Raw genomic sequence first — 20686 nt, 5'->3', positions numbered from 1 at the left:
TACTCTGGATGTTTGACCTGCTCTTTGAGAATTCACTGCAGAAAACTTCAAAGTGCATTTTGGACAAACGTTCGAGGGTCATATCACCATGTGGGATAGCTGGCTGAACAAAAGTTAAAGCATATGAAAGGTCTTTTTTTTTAACATACATTCTGACACCAGGCTCATCGTATAAGCTGCCATGGGTAAAAATACTTTTCAAATACAGTTTTTATAGCATGAAGGCAAACCTTAAATATACTGAAATTAATCAGCTGATTCTGCGACGGTAAAATTACAAACCCTTAAAAATCTAGTTTTTGTCAATAGTGTAGTACCTGCCTTATCCCTTTGGGGACGCTGCTCCTTTTTCATCGCCTCCTAAAGGTAGCCGATATCTCGTTGTCTCTGTGGGGTGAAAGGTCACGCTACAGTGAGCCAAGATGACAACTCTGCGGCCGTTTACATGCGATGATTTGTTTAAATTCAACAATATGTGAGTAGGGTTTCGTTCTTTTAGCACATAAGCTGTAATTTAACGCTGTTTCTGGTGTGACTGATGGGAATGGATGCAGCTTGTGTGTTCGGTGTGCGGCTGCGCCATTCCTGACCAAACTTCATGCAAAAATCACATCATTTAGCGACTCGGGTCATACAGACCTCAACACTTTCAGCATGTTGTTAAACAACCTTCTACGTTTAATAACTGAAAATTATAGTTTTGTTGGCAAAGCTGCTACATACTCGGAACACCGAGACCACGCAGGATTAAGAAGAAGCTGTGTATATATATATGTGTGTGTGGAATTAAAGTCTGTGGGTGTAAGTCGAGCAAAGACATGCCGAATTTTCCTATAGACACAACGGAAACATTTAGGCTATTTGCGTAACTTAAATGCCCATATGTGATGCTAAAAATTATAAATTTGCCGTTATTTCTGTTGAGTTTTGTTCGTTTCTCTCCCATGTTAGAATAACGAAAGGGCTTGGTAGGAAATGGATAATTGGATGTGAATGTTAACGGCTCATTGATGTTTTTGTGTGTTTTGTCCATCAGAAACCTGGATCCTCTCACAGAGACTGTATCCTTTACCTGTGTTCTGCTTATTTAAGCTTCAGGGCCCACCCGTGGATGGCATCCACATTTAATTACACCGATGCAGTAATAATAAGGAGTACCTGACATTATATAAAGCGTATTTTAAGTGTGTTTCCTCTTACTCTGGATAGTTTTCTTTAACCTTTGACCTCCAGTATGGGATCCCGTTTTACCTGCAGTACCTCGCTCACTGGCCGGAGTACTTTATTGTTGCTGAGGCTCCTGGAGGAGAACTGATGGGCTACAGTAAGTCCTCCTGCCTCCACAGAGGTTAAGGTCATCTTTTAACTGTCGAGAAACCATGCTAGCCTCTAAAATGACATAATAATAAGTCATACAGGAAAATACATATATTTGTATTTACCTCATCTGGGTGTAGTTTGTGGAGAAGGATGGGAGTGTCGGTCTACATATGTTCTGCCTTGTCCAAAATGTGTCCATTCCCCCTCAAACTAAAATCAGAACAAAACTTCTGTGCAGCGATGACACCACAAGGGCAGGGCATGATTCTGATCCTGTTTTGTTTCATATCCAACCTGATTCATGTGCAGCTTTTCCATGTACCACACAAAAAAAGAAAGGTCAGAGCAGCAGGTCATTTTACGGGGAGGCCTTCAAAAAGCCTAGAATAACAGAGGGCTGATCCATGGAAAGATGAGCCCTAACCTGACTGCTCTGTGATGCTGTGAAACTCTCTCACACATTTATTGAGTTGTAAACGTCCAAAGACTGCCTCCTTACCTGTTCAAAGGTTTGGAGACAGGCTACAGATGACTCCTCCAAAGGAAGTGTGTTATGGATGACTAAAGCTAATTATGCATTGATTCATTTATTTGTACAGCATGTGGTGCCGTTTCATTCTGACATGATTTAGACACTGAAGGTGGCGCGCTGAGCAGACCTGCAGCTATACGCAAGCCTGTTTGAACAGAGGGTGCAGATTTAGAACAGATCCTGGACAGTTTAAAATAAACCCTGTGACTCTCGCCTGAGTCTGAGGTCATGTGGAACTTTCTTGCAGTTATGGGGAAGGCGGAGGGATCTGTGGCTCGCGAGGAGTGGCACGGCCACGTCACCGCTCTGTCCGTGGCCCCGGAGTTCAGACGGCTTGGCCTGGCCGCCAAACTCATGGAAATGCTGGAGGAGATCTCAGAGAGGTTCGTATCAGGACTGGGATGAAAACTGTGCGAGCCTATCCCTCACATTTTCAAATCTCTTGATTTTTGACGTCTGTGACTTTGACCTGTTGTAGGAAAGGCGGATTCTTCGTGGATCTGTTCGTACGAGTGTCCAACCAGGTGGCAGTGAACATGTACAAACGTCTGGGCTACAGCGTGTACAGGACAGTCATAGAGTATTACTCTGCCAGCAATGGAGAGCCAGATGAAGATGCTTATGGTAAGATCGCAGCAGAGTCATTTTATCTCAGAAAGGTTTCTAACTGCATCTGCAGCCAATCAGAAAGTTGCTTCCTTTATTGCCTTCCCCAGCTGTTAAACTCACAGCTGATGTGATTTGCACAGAGACGTTACCATAGCAATGAGCAATATTAAAACGATCCAGGAGACTTGAATTGGTGCACAGATGTACGGCAGCTTTTAGCATCATCATGAATTATTCTGACCTCTGCAGCAGGATGTAAACAACTGATTTTTATGATCTGCATGAAGCAACATGTATCTGAACTGTATTCGAGTGCATTTGACCTCCAAAAGTGCCTCAAACCACCAACCAACTACAGGTCATCTACTAACCTTGGAGATAGTCAATGACGTGCTCTACCTCCCGAGCCACAGCCACCCAAATTTGTTTTCAAATTGGTAAGGACTTGAATATCTCTCATGTGACAGATGTTCCACATGGGGGTCTGTCTCAAGTTCAACCTCTCTTGAGAAATTTGACACTCGTTCAGGTTCATCTCCTCTGTCAGTGCGCCCCAGGGTGGCTGTGGCTACAATGTAGCTTGCCATCACCAGTGTGTGAATGGGTGGATGGCTGGATGTGTAAAGTGCTATACAAATACAGGCCATTACCATTAGCCCCGGTATGCTGTACAGTGTTCCATCATCAGATGTTTTATCGTTTTCCGATTGCTGTCAGTCTGACCGGTGTGGATCTTAAACGTTGGTGCACTGACAGAATACTTAAACTTTTAATTTAACTGCTGATGTTAGTTTTGAAACAGCTGAAACAACAGTGAGAGACTCTAATACAGCCCCGTTCAGCTCACCGACAGCTCTGCCTTCTGCTCTAAACTTAAAATAAATTTACATGGTTTTTATTAATTTACGAAGTGTGTTACTAAAGGACAAAACCTGCTGCCTTTCACCTTCAGACATGAGGAAAGCTCTGTCCAGAGACACGGAGAAGAAGTCGATCATCCCACTGCCGCACCCCGTCAGACCCGAGGACATCGAATAACAGCAGACTGTGGCTCTCTGACTCTGTGATACTCGTACATTGATAAACTGTCATTCCTCAGAGAGCCACTGGTCCTACAAAGAGTTTCATCTACTGTAAATATTAAATGAACATTTAGAAAAAGAACACACAACACGTGACTTTGAGCTGATGTTTGTGTAATCGCACAAAGAAAACATACAATAAAGACTCGTTTAAAAAAAATAAAAATAAAAAAAATACTAGAAAAATCCAGACTGTCTGCTCCCCTCGAGTCCCTGAGCGGGGAATTTACTCTTTATCTTCCTCGCTGCTCCTGCTCTCCTTCCTCTCTCCACCTTTCTCCTCCTCCTCACTCTCGCTGCTGCTGCTGTCGTTGTCGTCGTCTCTGTCGTTGTACGTTTTCTCCTGTTCAGTCTCAGCCGCAGTTTCTCTGCTGGACGCAGTCGTCAGCCGATTCTCAGGAGAAGCTGCCGCCTCCACAGACTGTTTTGTTGTCTCTTCAGCTGCCGGCGGACCATTTTCTGGAAGCGTCTCGTCGTCTTCTGTGATGACCTGCTGCTTCTTCCACATCTTGGCCATGGCGAGCAGCTTGAGGTTGGGCTGATTGGCGGCGTCCTCTGGAAAGATGTAATCGTAGTACTCTTCCCAGCCAGCGTCCGACTGATGGGATGGAATTATATCAGGACAAATAAGAACGATCCAATTATTGTAAATTAGGTTTTTAATTAATCCATTAGTTATTTTTGTGTATAAAAAAAAAAAAAAATCAGTATTTGAGAAAACATTTCTGGTGGCTGTCACCATCCAGCTGTGACATTGTCCATCTCTTACCCCATCCTCGGCAGTCAGCTTCCTCCTCTTCTTCACCTTCTCCGGCAGCAGCTTCCTCACCCGCTCTCTAGTGCTGTCTGTGCCGAACTCCTTCTCGAAGTCTCTCCAGGACTCGAGCAGCATCAGCCTCTCCTCCTTCTCCTCGCAATTCCTCATGCTCCTATTGGCCTCCTCATAGATCTGCCGGCACTTCTGCAGTCGGTCGGGGCCGTCCACCGACAGCTCAAACTTGGCGTAGCTGATCCAAACCTGCAGGAGAAGAAGACGGTAAGCACAGAGCTTGATGGCTGGCAGGTCACACGAAAGCCATGAAATATTTTTACTATAGACAGTTTGTTAGATCTGGGATCAGGTTTGTGGAGTGCAGCTCTCACCTTGACGTGCTGAGTGCGCTGCAGTAGCCTTTTGTAAAGGTTTCTGGTGTTTTCAAACTCTTCCTGCTCAATCTCAAAGTCGATATAGGACTTCCACAGAACCTGCGGGCATAACAGACGTGAGTGCACTGAATTCATCAGCAGGGCAGCAATGTCAAGTGTGAGATAAGAAGTCGAACATATTTCAGTGAAAATGAAGCTACGGGAAGGTTTTTAAAAGAAATTAAAATAAAGGATCATTTTACAAAATGTTACGATTTTTAAACAGAAACCTAGCTTGACTTTGATCTCACTTTGCTTCATGAACACTAATCCAGGATTACATGAAGCTGCCTATCAACTGTTTAGTCTGGGTTCCTGTCCTATGAATGGAGTACACTGTAGGAGATGGATTACTGTGACAGTAAAAACTGATGATGAAATGTGATGTTCACAAAAATCACAATAAGAAGCTTTAAAAACAGTCGAATAAGTTCAAAACCTGAACACCACACTTGAGTGCGTCACTGTGACGCACCCACTGTATCTCACTCACCAGGCTTCTTCTCCTCTTCCTTCACATGACCCCTGATTTAAAAGTATTCCAAAAATAGGTAAGAAGGCATTTCTTTTCCTCCCATCATTAAAATGCTATTTAACTTTCGCCACCAGGGGGCAGCATTTGTGTGAGAGGTTTCCAGTTACCTCTGGCATGTCCAGCCGTGGCTGCCCGATGGCGAGTTCGAAGATGGCCCGAGCCCGCTCGATGTCTCCCAGGATTGTCTCCAGTTCAGCAAACTTGATCCAGGTGGTGCAGTTTTCGGGGGTGAACTCGAGGTATTTCTCGTACAGCTTTCTACAGCGGTCGAACTCTCGCAGCTGCAGCTCCAGCTCAATGTAGCCCTTCAGCAGTTTGTTCTTCGGGCATTTCCCGATCGCCGTGCCCTGAGGAGAGAAATACTGATGAGAAGAAAGCGGACACAGACGCTGATGCCATTCTTCCTGTGGAGCCAGTGAGTTACAGTCATCTGACTGAACTCGGCATAGAGCAAGAGGGGCACTGGAGGCGAGGAAGAGGAGATGCCTTTGTTCTGCAAAAGTTTTCTTTTTGCAGTTCTCATTCCGTTTTCTTTCGCCTGATTTTAAGTTTTGCTTTTATTACTTTAAAAGACACTTTTTGCTCTACCCCCATCCTCTGCAAAAAGACTGATACAAGAAAGTATGAACGGAAGCTCGTTTTTTAAAAACTACTTATTAAGTCACCCAAAATGTAACATAATACAGCACTCTATGCGTTCAGTTTACATCTGACTGCACAACGTGTGGTGGTTTTGCACGTGCATCTGAGGAATCTTACCATGATCTTTCTGGCTGCCTGCAGGTTCTTCTGTCGGATCTCAAACTGAGCAAAGAGCAGCCAAATCTTAGCAAATGTGAACTGAAACAAAACAACGACAGACACAATCAGGTGAACACCTTTACACAAGAACACCTTTACTATAATGCATGAGTGGTTTCACTGAAGAGGTGCGGCCTTTAATGTGTAAATTACCTTCTTGTGGGGGATGAGTTCCAGACAGGCCTGATAAACCTGCCTCGTTCTCTCGGGATCCTGCCATCACAGAGTTTTGTTTAATCGCACACATCACTGTCAGACGTCTCGTTTTACATTTCTTTACAGCCTGGTTATGTCTGTTGCTTGAGAACATGATTCAGATCTGTGTCCTTTACTTTGTTGGAGGTTAACAAGATGCCGAATGATGGACCCACCTTGACCTCGAGCTCCTCATACAGACCGTAGTTGATCCACAGGTAGATGTATCGCCTCCAGTGTCTCTTCTCCTGGATGGGTGGGATGTTGGCGATGGCTCTTTCATAGACATCTCTCACCGTATCTGCGTCGGCGTCGCTCTCCACCAGACGGAGGTAATCGAACCAGGCGTCGTAGTTGTGTGGATTCGCCTGGGATTATGAGTGTATGATTTATTTTTTTAGCATTTCATTTTCCCCGTAACTTTCCCAAACAGCAGAGTAGGTGACATAAAACCTGCAAGTTAACAATTAAGCGAAAACCCCAAATACGAAGCCTATTTTGTTTCTTACACCAGTACAGAGAAAACAAACCAATCAGGGCGTTAAATCTGTAGACAAGGAAAATGAACCCATCTTCCTCCTTTGTTCCACTTTCTACAGATTTCCAGACGTAATTCCTTAAAACTGATACCTTAACTTCCTCTTCGTACTGGAACCTTCGCTTGCTGACGATGACATCCTCGATTCCTCTGCGGTCTCCAAACTTCTTCTCAAACATGGTGTAGTTTTTGAAGAGCTCCTGTGCCTGATGTTTAGGGATTCTGTCCAAAGCGTACTTATAGATCACCCGGACTCGCTCGAACTGCAAAGGTAGAGAACAAAAGTAAATAAATACATTTCACAATATGATCTCCAACAAAATGAAAGCCAGAAAGAAGTTTGAGAAGTCTGAGCTGCACTCGCCTCCTTCTGAGTCTCCTCAAACCTGGCGAAGGCCACAAAGAGGTTTTCATCTACATGTTCCTCCCCAAAGAACTCCACTGCCCGCTCGTACACCTTCCTGCCGTGGGCGATGTAGCCGTGCTTCTCTTCGAAGCGAGCGTACTTGATCCAGTTTTTCACCTCAGGGTGAACGATGACAAGTGCAGCGACGTTAAGGCAAACGCACCATCACAAAGGTCGTGAGATAAAACAATCAGAATAAAATAATAGCATGAATAAAGTGTTCAGCAACAGTAAAGACAGCTAGATGGAGGTGGAGGATGAAGAAAACTGGGGAGAAATGCTCCAACAGAAGAGATGGTTCTGTGTGGCTTGTGAAGCCCCGACCACACACAGAGACGGGGAACCAGGTGAGGCAAGGAAAAGGCATTCCTCAAGGTTAATCAGTATTTTAGGGTTTATTCTTCCACCTTGAAGGTGAGTTGATAAAAAGTGATATTATAGTTTACATAAACATATAAAGAGGAAGTCTGACAGCAACCTCTGTTGTCTTTCAGAGAACATAATTTGTAGCTTTGAGAAGAAAACAGCCCTGATAATAATGAACTCAGGCTCTGTGGGACGACTCAGACCATCACCCTGATCGCGCTTTTTGTTTCTGTATTTTAAAGTTTTATTATATTGTTTGAATTTAACTGTGGGGAAACAATTCCCAGTATCCTGCATGTTAGTAAAGCAACAAAAGGATATATCGCTCATAAATGGTGCGGGCTTTCTCCACCTCCTTGTAGCGCAGCTCAAAGTTGATGTAAGAGTGCCAGGCCTGCTCTTCAGGCTCCCATTCCATCCATCGCTCAAAGACCTGCCTGCAGCCGGCGATGTTTCCCAGCATCTCCTCCATGTAGGTGTACTTGTACCTGTGCAAAGGAACAGCATTCAAAATATTACACACAGAAGATTTAACAAAAACAGACAACAGATGCACAGCAAAGACTCTCCATCAGAGCTGTACAATCACAAGCAGACTCACACTCACACACGATGCACTTTTCAAAGTTTAAAACACATTGTTTACGTCCGATTACATCTCAGCTACTCTATTGTTAGATAAGCGTCAATAAAGTATCAGCCAACAAATGCATTTATTTAATCTTTAACTACAAAAAAGGACTGAAAATTGTGATTGTGCCACTTGTCAAAGCCTGCTGATATTTTAGAAAACAAAACAATCAAGAAATAAATAAAGCAATTAAATGATTTTTAAGTCCTACCAGAACTGGTTGACTCGGGGGAGGATGGTGATGGCTCTGTCCCAGATGTTGCGGGCATGGTTCACCTGGCGGCTTTTCATCTCTATCTCGGCATACTTTAGCCACAGAGTGACGTTGCGATGATCGACATCTAGCGCCCGCTCGTAAATGGAACGAGCTCTGAAACGAGGGTAACCGTTGGTGAGGTAAAAGTGGACCATGCAGACACATGGGCATGAGAAATATTTCTAAAAAGTTTACTAAAATGTTAAAAGATGTGATGACCAATTCCACTTATTTCAGTACGACCAAGACTAAGATGTTTGTGATTGGACCCCTGCGAAGTTGTAGCCATTTAATATTCTGACTTTCAGCAGATTTTGCCTCAGTACCTCTGGATCTCCTTCAGACTTTCCTCCCATTGTGCGTATTTGATCCAGTTACTGATGACGGTCCGGTTCTTCCTGATGTTGTCCTCAAAGCTCTGAAAGAAAAAGATATTCGTCATGTCCAAAAACTATAAAAACATATTTGTGTGTGCTGGAAACATCTCAAATTTTCCGGTTAGATTAAAACTACAAACACATTTGTTTAACTAAACATGATTATTAGAGCAAAAGTAAAACAAGAGAGCAACACACTTCAAATATTTTATGCTGGCTTTTTAAAACATAAATAAAGCTGTTAAAAATTCTTGCCGAAAGGGCGGTATGAGTAAGAGCAATGTGAACACTACCAGCAGAGAAAATATGATGGAAGCGCTTACCTTCCTCTTCCTCAGTTTGTAGTCATTGAGCTCCTCCTGATCGGTGATCTTCTGTTTCGGTGGTGGTGGCAGGAGTTCGAGCTCTCTCTCTTTGGCTTCCCTTAGCAGCTGCTCTGCAGTGATCTGAACCTCTGCCGGAGCTTTATTCTTCACCTAAAACACATCACAAAATACAATTAGCGTGAGCATAAAGTTGGTCTTTCTTCTCTTCCCCGCAACTGGTCATAGCAGACAGCTTCTCCCTGAACCTGCTTCTGCTGGTTCCTGTTAAAATAGAGTTCTTCCTCCCCATAGATACCAAGTTCTCCTGATTGTTGGAGTTTTTAATCGCTTATGTTACCTTACAATATAAAGCACCTTGAGGCGACTGTTCCATCATCATCTTATTCTTCTTTTGACTCCTCCCTTTAGGACAGCAGTCCCCAACCCCCGGGCCAGTACTGGTCCGTGAGTCGTTTGGTACCGGGCCACGAGAGTTGATGCTCAGGTGTGAAATGTATGGTTTTCAGGGTTTTTATCGGTTTTCAGCGTTATTTTGTTATCGTTTTTATCGTTAACTCTGTTTTCCTGGGTCTTTTCAGGTGTGTTATGAATAAATCTTCTTTTTTTCCCCCGGTACCGGTACTAGTTTTATTTTGTTGTATTTATCTGCAACACCTTAAGGCCGGTCCGTGAAAATAATGTCGGGCATAAACCGGTCCATGGCTCAAAAAAGGTTGGGGACCGCTGCTTTAGGAGTCACAAATGGCTCATTTATCCCCATTTCACCCTATGCCAGCATCATCCTCTGTCATACCAACCCTCTGTATGTCCTTCTTCACAGCATCCATCCATCTTCCTCTTTTCCTCCTGCCTGCCAGCTCCACCTTCAACATCCTTTGACCAGTATATCCACTAGCCCTCCTCTGCACATGTTGGAACCATCTCTGCCTCTAACTTTGTCTTCAAAGTAACTGGTGAGAGCTGTTTCTGACCTTCAGCTCTGCTTCCTGTGAGTTTCAGTCTCCAAACCGTGCATCACTGCAGGTCTCACTATCATCTTGTAAGCTTTTCCTTTCTCATTTGCCTCTATCATGTCAGAAATCACCCCTGACATTCCTCTCCACCCTGCTTGCACTCTCTTCTTTACCACTCTTGCGCATTGTCCGTTGCTTTGGATGGTTGACTTCGGATACTCAAACTCATCCACCATCAATTCCTCTACTGCTTTCAGCTTCACTGGTACACCCGTCTCCCTCTCATTTACACACATGTATTCTGTCTTGCTTCCATATACCTCCAGAAGCTCCCTACTCTCAATACAGATCACACTGTCGCCTGCAAACACAATCACAGTCCACACAGTCCTATTACTATAATAGTCATTTTTCAGAAACTGCATACATGTTTAAACACATTTCTAACTTTAAAGACACAAAGGAACGCAAATGTGCCAGATTTTAAATCTTAATATAAACAAGAATAAATTAAGCACACGTAAAACACATGGAAGCCAAAACAAAGCAGAGCGTGGTGAAAGTTTACAGCTAATGTAACTTGTGTGAAACTCAGACCACAGAACTACCTGTTAAGCAGGTAAAATACCCCTAAAACTACTACAGTGTAGCACGTTTTTGTGAGTAACCTTGGCAGTGAAAAGATGAGATTAGATTTTAGTTCTGCTCCGTTAGCCCGAGTTCTATGTTAGCATTAGCCTGGAGCTCTGATACTGCTCTGTTCGCTTACCTTCGCCACCTTCGGTATCCGCTGTTTCCCTGCCGCCGTGGACGCCATTCTGATGGCAGGTTTAACCAACAAACAACGTTAAAAACCTCACTTAAACTGTCCCGACAACTACCGAACGGCGCAAAAAGACAGCGAAACGTTTCCGTCTCACCGAGCGTCAGCCACCATGACAGTAACCACAATGCCCCGCGTCTTCTTCTTTGTCTTTTTGTTCAAAACGCAGACGTGTTGCTGCCATCTACCGTTTGTTCGCCAATGCCATTTTGAATAGTTTATATGTACGTTGTCCGATATAGAGAATATATTCACTATAACGGACTTCAGTTGAGTTCATTTGTCCAGTTTAAGGAAGTTTTGATGAAGACTAAAAACTCGTTTCTAGACTGATTTTAGTTCTTTAAAAGGTTGCTTTATGACTTCCGGTTAAACCGCGGGAGTTCTGGCGTTACGTTACTATGGCAACTGGGTTTGGTTTCTTTATAGGTGAAAACAGTGAGCTGAATTCATTTATATTTATTTACTATTTCACCTTCTTCTATCCACCAGCCTGATATTATAGTTTATTACAAAAGGGCCGTCTTTTGTCTGCTTTAGTTTTGTTATTACTATTTATCCATATAATACGGGTGACGATGCAGACTGTAACCTCAGACAGCGCCCGGGAGGAAACCGTGACCGTGAGGAGAAGCGAGTCCGCGGACGCTGAAGAGATAGACGGCCTCATTAGTCCATCTGCGCAGGCGGTGTTTGGAAGAGTCAATGTTATTCATCTGCTGTGAGAAAAGTTTTTCTTCTTAAACATCTCAGCAGCAGAGTTTAGACCGTAAACTAGATGCTCTCTGCACACAAACACACCTACAAGCTGAATAAGTTGTTTTAAACACTGTTAGATAATTATTTTGGAATTATGCAGTCTCTGAAAAGATTTCTATCGTCTCTTTGATATATAGCTGTGATATAACATTACTGTTGTTCTGCACAGACTGGTGGTTTATTCTTGTCTTAAGTGTAATGTCTAAGCAAATGTGAGCAAATAAACAAGAATAGAATAGTGTAATATCTATTCTTGTTTATTTGCTCACTTCAGTTTTCATGCTGAGAACTGTAGGAGAATTATAGTGTTGGAGGGGATGGGAGTTAGGTCTCGAAAATCTCTCTGCAAATGATTGCAGTCGGTCAAAGTCAGACTACAACTGTTTGCCGAAAGGTTGCCTCCTATCAGGCGACCTGTGCAATCGCCTGGTGATCAAAAGTGTTTGTGAGAGCTTCAGGCAATGATTGCTGATTGCACCACAAGTGGCAATCAGTTGTTTTTCGTTTTTTTGTTGTTGTTTTTTTGTTGGGGGGGGGGGGGTAACTTTGTAAAGCTCTGGGTTAGATTTTTTTTCTATTTTTATTACACAGTTGAAATTTTTTCATAATGTCAGGTAACATTATCAGACAATGGTGGTGTGTGGGCTTACGCCTCTTGTTCATAGTATTCAAAGAATATTTTTAATTTATTGTATCAAAACAATATTGCCACACAAAATTTAGTAATACGATGATATACTGATTTTTTCCCCACCTCTAAGGGCAGTGTGGTGCCTGCTATGGGGGCTTATACATCCCCAAAACACCTCACCTAAGAGGGATTCACACGCTTTAACCACCTCAACTGGTGCTCTTCTCTCAGCTCTCCCACTTCCACCTGGCGGTCATAGCAACTGCTTCAAACTATTTCTTTCAGTTTTCCTTTGGAGGATCCAAGAGGACCAAGTTGTCTCTGATAACATGTGGTGGATGCCACTCTCTCATCACAGTTATGTGGTGATTAATGTAGACATCTGTGCTCTCAGTTAATTTCAAACCCTTACAGAGACCATCACTGAACTTTCTTGTCATGTTTGTTCAGAGAGAAAGCTAACCTGGCTGTGACTCTGACCAATGAAAAGGGCGACATCCTAGGCCACGCTTCCTTCTTTGATCACCCTATTGGAGATCTGGTGGATCAGACGCAGTGGGAAGCTTTCATGCAGGAACACTTCAGTGTTGGACAATGCACAGTCTGTACCTTTTATTCACTGATTTTAAGTAGAGACAATTAACATCTGCTGGAAATAATGTGGCCAAGTGCCCATGCTCTGCTTAGATGAAATGAAATGAACTGAGCTCACACCTGCAGTGGATTAAACTGTCATCTTTCTGCAGCCTTTCAACACACTTTTCCTCCACCTTTTTGTGGCACGGCCGAATTTCACCACAGCAAGTGTGAAAGAGATAATGAGGTATGATAAAAAAAAAAAGCCCTTTTTAAAAAAATTCTTGTATCATTCGATGAGATTCATATATCAGTGCAAGGGAGATACTACAATGCACTTTGATTAGAAGCAAGCACAGTATGCACGTCCTGAAAGCTGAATGCATTATGTGTAAAATGATCATTTTTCTTGATGCGCTTTGTTTCGCAGGGCCATCTTTAACGCCATTGCTGAGCTTGAATACGTCTGTCTGCTCAGCCCACACGTTGGTAGTTTAGGTGATTTCGATTTAGCAAGTTAAATTCTATAATTCACTTAAGCATTAATTTCCAAGAGGCCCATGCAGGTGTTTTTTGTGCTTGCAGAGCCAGCGCTGGATGAAATATTTGAGCCGTTGGAGCGTGTGACCGACCCCGGGCCTCAGTGCTTGGCACTGATCTGCCACAGAAAAGCTCACTGTCCCCGGCCTATTGTCCGCGCAGCCAGGTGATTTCCACTGATTCCTTCCCAGGCTACTAAACAGTAGAGTGAATAAAAGAGCACTATATGTACTATAAATAAACATTTATTCACTTGAATTTTGATGTAAGATGTGATGAAGAACTCATAGGAACTAAGATTCTATGAGCACAGCAGTTTATTTCATGACTGAACTTACAATAGGCTGTTAAATAATGCTTAAGAGTTCTGGCACAGAAGATGCAGGCTTAACCAAGGATGTTTTTAGGAGTGGTAAACGTAGAACTGCCAGAGAAAACAGAGAAAATGCAAAACAGACAGAAGGAACTTCAGGAGAACAGTGGAGCCAGCTCATTACCTTTTCCAGTGACAAGGGGAAATTAAATAGCTTTCCTGATCCATAAATTCTTGCCTTTGTTAAGGATTTTTCTAAACCTGTCATAAAGTGCATCTAACAAGGAAACAACTTTATAAGTAGATAAAGTTGATATAACTTTACAGCGCTTTGGCATATTATTAGCAAGCTGTGATGGAAAATTCAACAGTAATTACAATGAGGGTAATTATATATGTATGTATATATATATATATATATATATATATATATATATATATATATATATATATATATATATATATATGTGTGTATATGTATGTATATATATATATATATATATACATACACACACATATACACACACACATATATATATATATATATATATATATATATATATATATATATATATATATATATATATATGTGTGTGTGTGTGTGTGTGTGTGTGTGTGTGTGTGTGTATATACCTCCCTGAGCAAAAGTGATCATTCCACAGCACACCTGGTAAAGTTAAAGCTGAATTTATTTTCTTTTTGGCCACCAGGTGGCAGAAGAACTTTCTCTCAGTAGTAGGAAGTACAGAGGGAAGCTCCACATGTTTCTTTGGCAGACTTTTTGCACCAGATACCCTTCCTCAGACATCCCAAGGGGATCTGGGGCTGTAGGTCTTTTGCCTGTCACATGAATGCGTAAACCACTACACTACATAGCTGCACTGAAATGTTAGAAATGAACTGTTTTATCAAACTTCCACAAGATATTACCTTCTTATTTGTGTCCACCTGATGAATTGTACCTTTTACAGTCTTACATGATATGGTACGGTTGCTTTTTTCCTGTGTTGTGTTATCTTTATCTGTTTTCTGTGTCGTTTTAAAAACTGTAGATATGTGAATGTATGAGTAACCAGATCTGCCTACAGGTGCAAATGAATAACATGAACCCAAAGCTAAATCTAAATGTAAAATCTTAATCTATGATCCAAAAGTGGATAAAGAGTGTTTGTACAGCTGCAGGGGTGACGATAACTGTCAGGCATCAGGGTTCAGGTTCACACTGCACAGCAGAAATAGAATAATAGAAATAGTACATTGACTGGTGATCTTTTTAAGTGTAGGTGTCTCCATTTTTCCATTTTTCAGGGTTGAGGATCACAATGACATTATACCTCTGTTTGATGAGCAGACAAACCTGCTGTCTATCAGTCACCAGCCGTTCTTCCTCGCAGCGCTCATTGAGGCCGAGGAGCATCACACCGCTGTTTGCGAGGTTTGTTCCATGTTAAAGATTTTTTTCTACTCTTAATTTTGGGTTAATCCTTGATTCACCCCCCCCCCCCCCCCGTGTGTGTGGTTCTAAGCGTCTCATGTGTTTCATGTGTGTCTAAAAATATTGTAATAGCAGCTTTGTGATGACGAGTGACTATCAGAAACCCCGCTAGGGTTCATTCCCTCGGGACTTGGGAGACAACAGATCCTCCTCTCCCCTCCCCGCCCGTTGGGCTGACATGTGTTTGTGGCAGCATATGGCAGATACGAGCTGATACCCAGCCAAAGCATGCTCTCACTGAACATATTGTGTCCAGACATCTGAAGCATTTTGGGCTTTTTGTCTGATTATGTTCAGCGCAATCCAACATCGTCCCAGAGGGTTTTTTCTCTTCAGTCCACCGCACGCCAGAAACTGTTTGTGAAGCTGCAGAATGTGTCGTTCAGTTATTTCCAGCTTACGTCCTGTTCAGATGGTCTGTTAGTGATAAAAGCTTGTCTACTTATGATCAGCAACCAAAACCAGCAAGACAAACTCGGTAGCTGATGCAGATGTGCACAGAAAAAATGCCATCTATTTTTAGTCCTGTTGAAGTTGAGAACAGGAAATGTGAAAGTAGCTATTCAGTGAAGTTTTAGGTGTTTTTTCAGATGCTATTTGTAAAGTCAGGAACCTCAGAATTATTTCTAAACCTAAATATGAAGCACGTCTCATTTATTGAGCGCCTGGTGAATGCATTCAGGAACACAAGTAAAACAATATAAAAACCTGATGAAATTTCTGCTTCTGGGCAGCACCTTCTAGAGATTATCTACACACATCAGGGTTTCTCCTGGCTCACAACTGGTCTTTGGGGTCAAGACAGAAAGCTTAAGCTATGAGTCTGTGTTATCTTATTAAATGTAAGACTGAGCATTCTTGCGGTCATTTGATAAAGGTAAATCAAGCCTCAGACGCAGACTTTTGTGTTGGCAAGAAAAAAAGGAGGAAAAACAGAGGAAGCCAGGAAACCAGAATAAAACAGGAAGTGATAAACCACTGAGAGAAAAAGAAAGCAGTGCTACATTAGTATGATCATACAGCATGTGTTTCTTCTGTAGATTAATGGAGTCGCCGTTGGCTTCATCTGTGCCAGTGCTGATGTCAACCTGAAGTGGCTCCTTGGCAGATTTGAACTGAGTGAGTTTGACAGTTTGATCAGAGAGCAGAAAACAAAACATCATAAAGTTCCTGCTCAGTCTGATGAAGATGAACATAGGCGGGCTGCAGAGCAGGTAAATAAACCAAACCTATCTCATATCTGAGAAATGATTCAACTTTTCTTATTGCTCCAAAACACTCCTAAGATGTTGGACAGCAAAATGTGATCACTGCTCAAAACAATATAAAGATGTGGAAATTAAGATGAAATGAAAGAAGCACCCTTCTCTGTTTGTCTATCTAATCCTTCCTTTTTTATTTTTATTGCTCAGATAATTTAAGAACAGATGAACACAGTCGTACTATACAGTCTGAAGTCTGTTTGTGTTTGTTGTCACACATCTCAGCAGGAGGAGGCTGAGATTTCAGAAAAATCCAACACCTTCTGTATTCAGATCTTTGTTATTGACAAGAATTATGAACTGAGGTAAGCTTTCAGAATAAAGCTGACATTTAAAACCTTAAAACCGACAGCAAATACTTCAGATAAGTGTCCTGCGTGTATCTAAAACCTGATGTATTACATCATTACTCTGAGCTCCACATCAGTGTGGCTGAGTTGCGTTTGAATCCTCACCTCATTCCCCTTCTTCCTCTCCAGGAAAGTGCCCCATTTCCCTGTGCTGGCTCTTTTCAATGAAGGCACAAAGCCTTCAGAACTAATCTTTAAAAACACTTAAAAACCTTGTGATTAAGCGATCCACTTCCTTATCACCATCACAGATGACCTTTTTTCCTCCCACACGATTCAAATGCAACATTTTCTATCCAGCACACTGCGCTGAGCATGCGTGTTTGTATGGTTTATATACTACCAGATAGGGAAAAATATGGCGATATTGGGAGGATGTCGAACAAAATGCGGTAATTTGCAAAACAAAGAGACAAGCCATATCACCATATATATCGAGTGTTGCAATATAACAAAAAAAAAAAAAATTATTGTGATATATAGGTTTTCTTCCATCACCCAGCCCTACTTAAAGTTGAGCATTTCCATTTGTACTGTTGTCACAAAAAAGTGCCGTCAGAGTTAATTCTTTTATAAGACATTCTACTAAACCACTGGCAAAGGACTTTTTTACTTGATGCTTTTAATGTTTGCGACTGGTCCCACACATAAACATGGACACACTCTGGATCCAGTTTTGTCACATGGTTTACCTGTTTATAACCTTAAAATGTACACGCAAACATGAGTACATTACCCCCCGTTCTTCCCTCTTTACACGGGTTGTCTGTCTATTAGAATTTTTTTTTAATTTTATTGATTGCTTTTAAAGTTTTAAATGGCCAGGCCTGCCTACCTGGCAGGGCTGCTACACCTATACAGTGCACAAAGGTCTCTCAGATGAACTGACCACTCACTCCTTGTTTCCCCATGTCAAGACTGAAAAACTGGGGGGACAGAACTTTCGCTGTTGTGGCCCCCAAATTATGGAAAAGTTGCCCCTCCATATATTAGGCTGGCCCCAACACTTGAAATTTTCAAATGACTTTTAAAAACAAACCTTTTTTCCAAGGCGTTTTTTGGGGGTAGGACCAGAGTCAGCTTGTAGTCAGTTTTAGTCAGTTTTTGGTTGCTTTTGATCTTTTTTACTTTGTTAATTTTATTTATTTTATACTTTATTGTCTATTTTAATCATGTTTTAATATTTACTGATTCATTTTTTATCTTTTTTTCATGTATTTATTTATTTTATTGCTATTTAATTTTCTTTGTCTGTTTAATGTGTGGTTTAACTTAACTTTTATCACAGTTTTTTACTGGAACGCACTTTGGTCAACCATGTTGTTTTTAAAGTGCTCTATAAATAAAGTTGGATTGGATTCATGGACATAAAATTTTGGTCCACTGAAGGGGTTGTTTTGTAATGCAAGCTGACCTCTTTTTTTTTTTTTTTTTTACACCTACTGAATGTCTAGTGTTGACATCTGTAGGACCTCTGTGTACGGGCCATATGCAGTTGTTGTGGACAACTTTGTTTTTATAATGCTTCTATAGGCTCTGTAGACCCATGTTTTCAGAAGGTGGAGAGCATGTTCACTGTACAGAAACAGTTAAGTGTAAAGGAATGCAGAGTAGGAATCCCTGGTAGATTTGGAGCAGAAATGTCCTCAGCTTGTCACAGTTTGCAAAATGTGCGCATAGACAAATACAGTTGAGCATATAGACCAGTACGCACTGGCACAAACTTCTCATACTTCCCCTTGCAACGTCTCTCAGTCCTGCTACCGATCACAGCCAAATTCACTTCCTCTTAAAATCCTTAGTTCTTCACAATAAAATGCGGGACTGCTCTTTTAAATCTCAGAATTCTGACTGTTTCTTCTGAAATTTTTTTTCTCAGAATTCTGACTTTAATCTCAGAATCCTGGAAAAAAAAAAAAAACATGTCCCCACTCAGAATCTGATAAATTCTGAGATTTAAGTCAGAATTCTGAGAAAAAATAATGCTGAGGAAAAAGTCAGAATTCTGAGATTAATCTCAGAATTCTGACTTTTTCTCAGAATTCTGACTTTTTTCTCGGAATTCTGGAAAAGAAGGAAAAAAACAGGTGCCCACTCAGAATTCTGAGATTGAAGTCAGGATTCTGAAAAAAAAGTCAGAATTCTGAGATTAAAGTCAGAATTCTGACTTTTTCCTCAGAATTATTTTTCTCAGAAAAATCAGAATTCTGAGGTTAACTTTAATCTCAGAATTACGTGCCAACTTCTTTTTTCCCCCATTGCCCCTAATCCTCTTCTGTAATTTTCACCTTTGAACATGGATTTCAACAATTTCATTATTTCATTTGAATAAATTACCATTTTAACCTGGTTACAAACAAATAAGTTGATCAATTAAAAAACAGGCAAATGTAAAATAAAAAATAATATTTTTAAAAACCCACATGCACTGACTACATCGATAGGCTAACACATAACAAATTGTGTTTGTTTATACATAATCCATATTCATATGTATCATATTGATAACAACAATGTTGATATTGATAAATAAAAACATATTACATTTATAAACTATATCAATTTCCTGCACCTGTCATAGACGTCCACATGATGTGGACCTAATTAGTCTTTTATATGTATTGTAATTACATGTATGCATGTGTGCATGTGCATATAGATATACATACCCTGTACAGCACTTTGGTATGTGAAAACCATACTTTATAAAAAAATTATTATACTGACTTATTTAATTTACATATGTTATCCTCCCTGCTTGTTGTGTTGCCTGCTTTATTTTTCCCAACACTGTTTTCTGATTTTCTTGTGTTCATTTTTGGATTTTAGACATTTTCTGTCACTGCGATTCCTTTTGTCTTTGCTTTCATCATAAGCATCTAAATTTATGTACATTTTAAGTAAATACCTGAAATTGTAGTATAAAAACACTTTAAGTCATAATCCAGATATAATAAATTGTTTAGTAAAGAATATTGGCTATGTAAGTGATGTGCAGGCCATGGAAAAGTAAAGTAAACACAGCAGCTAAAGTTATTAAAAGGTATGAGGCAACTTCTGCAAAATTCACAGATGTCGACTGTCAGATATCACCGTTTAAAAATGGGAAAAATATTCAGAAATATTACATGTTTTAATTAAAATATGTTTCTCACTTTTTGGAGGCTGTGACTCGGCAGCGCTGGTGGCAGCCGTCCAGAGCTACATCAGTCATATGCCGCGTTAAAGCAGGGAGAGTGACTGTTAGTTGGCTCCCGCTGAGCCCCCCTCACCGCCGCCTCACCTCCCAGCTGTTACTGAATATGGAGTCGAGTCGCTTCCTGCTGAGAGTGAGCACGTTATTAATGAGAGCAACGCTTAAAGTGACAGAGAGCTGAAGGCGAGAAGTCGAGCTGGAAGCAGCGGGCAGATTGGTCGGACAGTTGTTCCACCACAGTGATCACCAGTTTGGCACAGACTCGTAGTTACACTTAACTTCCTCTTCCTCTTCTCTTCCAGATCAGCGGACTTTATTCCTTTTCTGTTCCAGGTTTTCCCCGTGAGTATCATCTTTGCAAGTTTAAAGCTCTGTCAGATGTTCTCTACGTTATGTCAGTGACCCCTGGTTTTTCGCTAGACCTGAGAGTGGTTCACATGCCTGAAAATGTTTTTTTTTTTTAAGTACATTAAAGCTTTTTTTTAACAAGTGAGAATTAACTTTCCAAAAGTTTCAGGCAATTAAGATGTTTAGTTATTTATTTTTGAAATTTATTTTATTTTAGCAATTTTTCAGTTGATTTGTAATTGATGATGTGGAAAAACAAGAAAAAAGGGCAGGGAACAACT

At 41.2% G+C, this 20686-nt stretch overlaps 3 protein-coding genes across 6 annotated transcripts in view; 2 read left to right on the top strand and 1 right to left on the bottom strand.

Moving 5' to 3' along the window:
- Positions 1-361: 361 nt before the first annotated feature.
- Positions 362-3625, top strand: naa20 (N-alpha-acetyltransferase 20, NatB catalytic subunit). Its single transcript, XM_085432635.1, has 6 exons — positions 362-475; positions 1037-1061; positions 1234-1324; positions 2100-2235; positions 2331-2476; positions 3414-3625. Exons 1-6 carry the CDS (start codon positions 423-425, stop codon positions 3497-3499), a joined length of 537 nt encoding a protein of 178 aa, XP_085288761.1. The 5' UTR covers positions 362-422; the 3' UTR covers positions 3500-3625.
- A 15-nt stretch (positions 3626-3640) lies between these two features.
- crnkl1 (crooked neck pre-mRNA splicing factor 1) lies at positions 3641-10945 on the bottom strand. 2 transcript variants are annotated; one of them, XM_085432632.1, is made up of 15 exons: positions 10882-10945; positions 9957-10473; positions 9157-9309; positions 8783-8874; positions 8412-8570; positions 7891-8057; positions 7162-7340; positions 6890-7060; positions 6436-6627; positions 6218-6277; positions 6023-6103; positions 5371-5610; positions 4687-4788; positions 4313-4561; positions 3641-4141 (listed from the first exon to the last, which is right to left on the bottom strand). In XM_085432632.1, exons 2-15 carry the CDS (start codon positions 10029-10031, stop codon positions 3770-3772), a joined length of 2292 nt encoding a protein of 763 aa, XP_085288758.1. In that variant the 5' UTR covers positions 10032-10473; positions 10882-10945; the 3' UTR covers positions 3641-3769. The 2 variants fall into 2 exon arrangements, with proteins under 2 accessions (XP_085288758.1, XP_085288759.1); XM_085432633.1 differs by lacking the exon at positions 9957-10473 and having other exon boundaries at positions 10882-10938.
- Positions 10946-11317: 372 nt separating this feature from the next.
- The window catches only part of cfap61 (cilia and flagella associated protein 61), a 45839-nt gene continuing 36470 nt past the window's right edge, over positions 11318-20686 (top strand). For 2 of the 3 annotated variants that reach the window (XM_085432631.1, XM_085432630.1), the window contains exons 1-9: positions 11502-11656; positions 12776-12926; positions 13072-13148; positions 13332-13399; positions 13487-13607; positions 15063-15189; positions 16290-16463; positions 16737-16816; positions 20360-20399. In XM_085432631.1, coding sequence (XP_085288757.1) covers positions 11514-11656; positions 12776-12926; positions 13072-13148; positions 13332-13399; positions 13487-13607; positions 15063-15189; positions 16290-16463; positions 16737-16816; positions 20360-20399 — 981 coding nt within the window. In that variant the 5' untranslated portion in view covers positions 11502-11513. Of the gene's footprint in view, positions 11657-12775; positions 12927-13071; positions 13149-13331; positions 13400-13486; positions 13608-15062; positions 15190-16289; positions 16464-16736; positions 16817-20359; positions 20400-20686 lie in introns of all 3 variants that reach the window. The other variant, XM_085432629.1, reaches the window with a different exon arrangement.

This window comes from Copadichromis virginalis, linkage group LG15, assembly GCF_057382275.1.
Source record: "Copadichromis virginalis isolate Kocher_CV1m ecotype Utaka linkage group LG15, C_Virginalis_male_GT1.1, whole genome shotgun sequence".
Classification (NCBI taxonomy): Eukaryota; Metazoa; Chordata; class Actinopteri; order Cichliformes; family Cichlidae; genus Copadichromis; species Copadichromis virginalis.
Note: the sequence above shows the minus strand (reverse complement) of the source record. Positions and strands in the feature narration are given on the sequence as shown.

What these genes read in the sequence shown, in the direction of transcription:
- naa20 (XM_085432635.1), top strand. Translation starts at nt 423, where the DNA reads ATGACAACTCTGCGGCCGTTTACATGCGATGATTTGTTTAAATTCAAC. An exon ending in TTGTTTAAATTCAACAATAT is followed by an intron (nt 476 to 1,036) that starts GTGAGTAGGGTT and finishes TTTGTCCATCAG; the next exon opens with AAACCTGGATCCTCTCACAG. An exon ending in GCCAGATGAAGATGCTTATG is followed by an intron (nt 2,477 to 3,413) that starts GTAAGATCGCAG and finishes TTTCACCTTCAG; the next exon opens with ACATGAGGAAAGCTCTGTCC.
- crnkl1 (XM_085432632.1), bottom strand. Translation starts at nt 10,031, where the DNA reads ATGTTGAAGGTGGAGCTGGCAGGCAGGAGGAAAAGAGGAAGATGGATG. An exon ending in TGAAGAAGGACATACAGAGG is followed by an intron (nt 9,310 to 9,956) that starts GTTGGTATGACA and finishes GATGTGTTTTAG; the next exon opens with GTGAAGAATAAAGCTCCGGC. An exon ending in AGCTGACTGCCGAGGATGGG is followed by an intron (nt 4,142 to 4,312) that starts GTAAGAGATGGA and finishes CCATCCCATCAG; the next exon opens with TCGGACGCTGGCTGGGAAGA.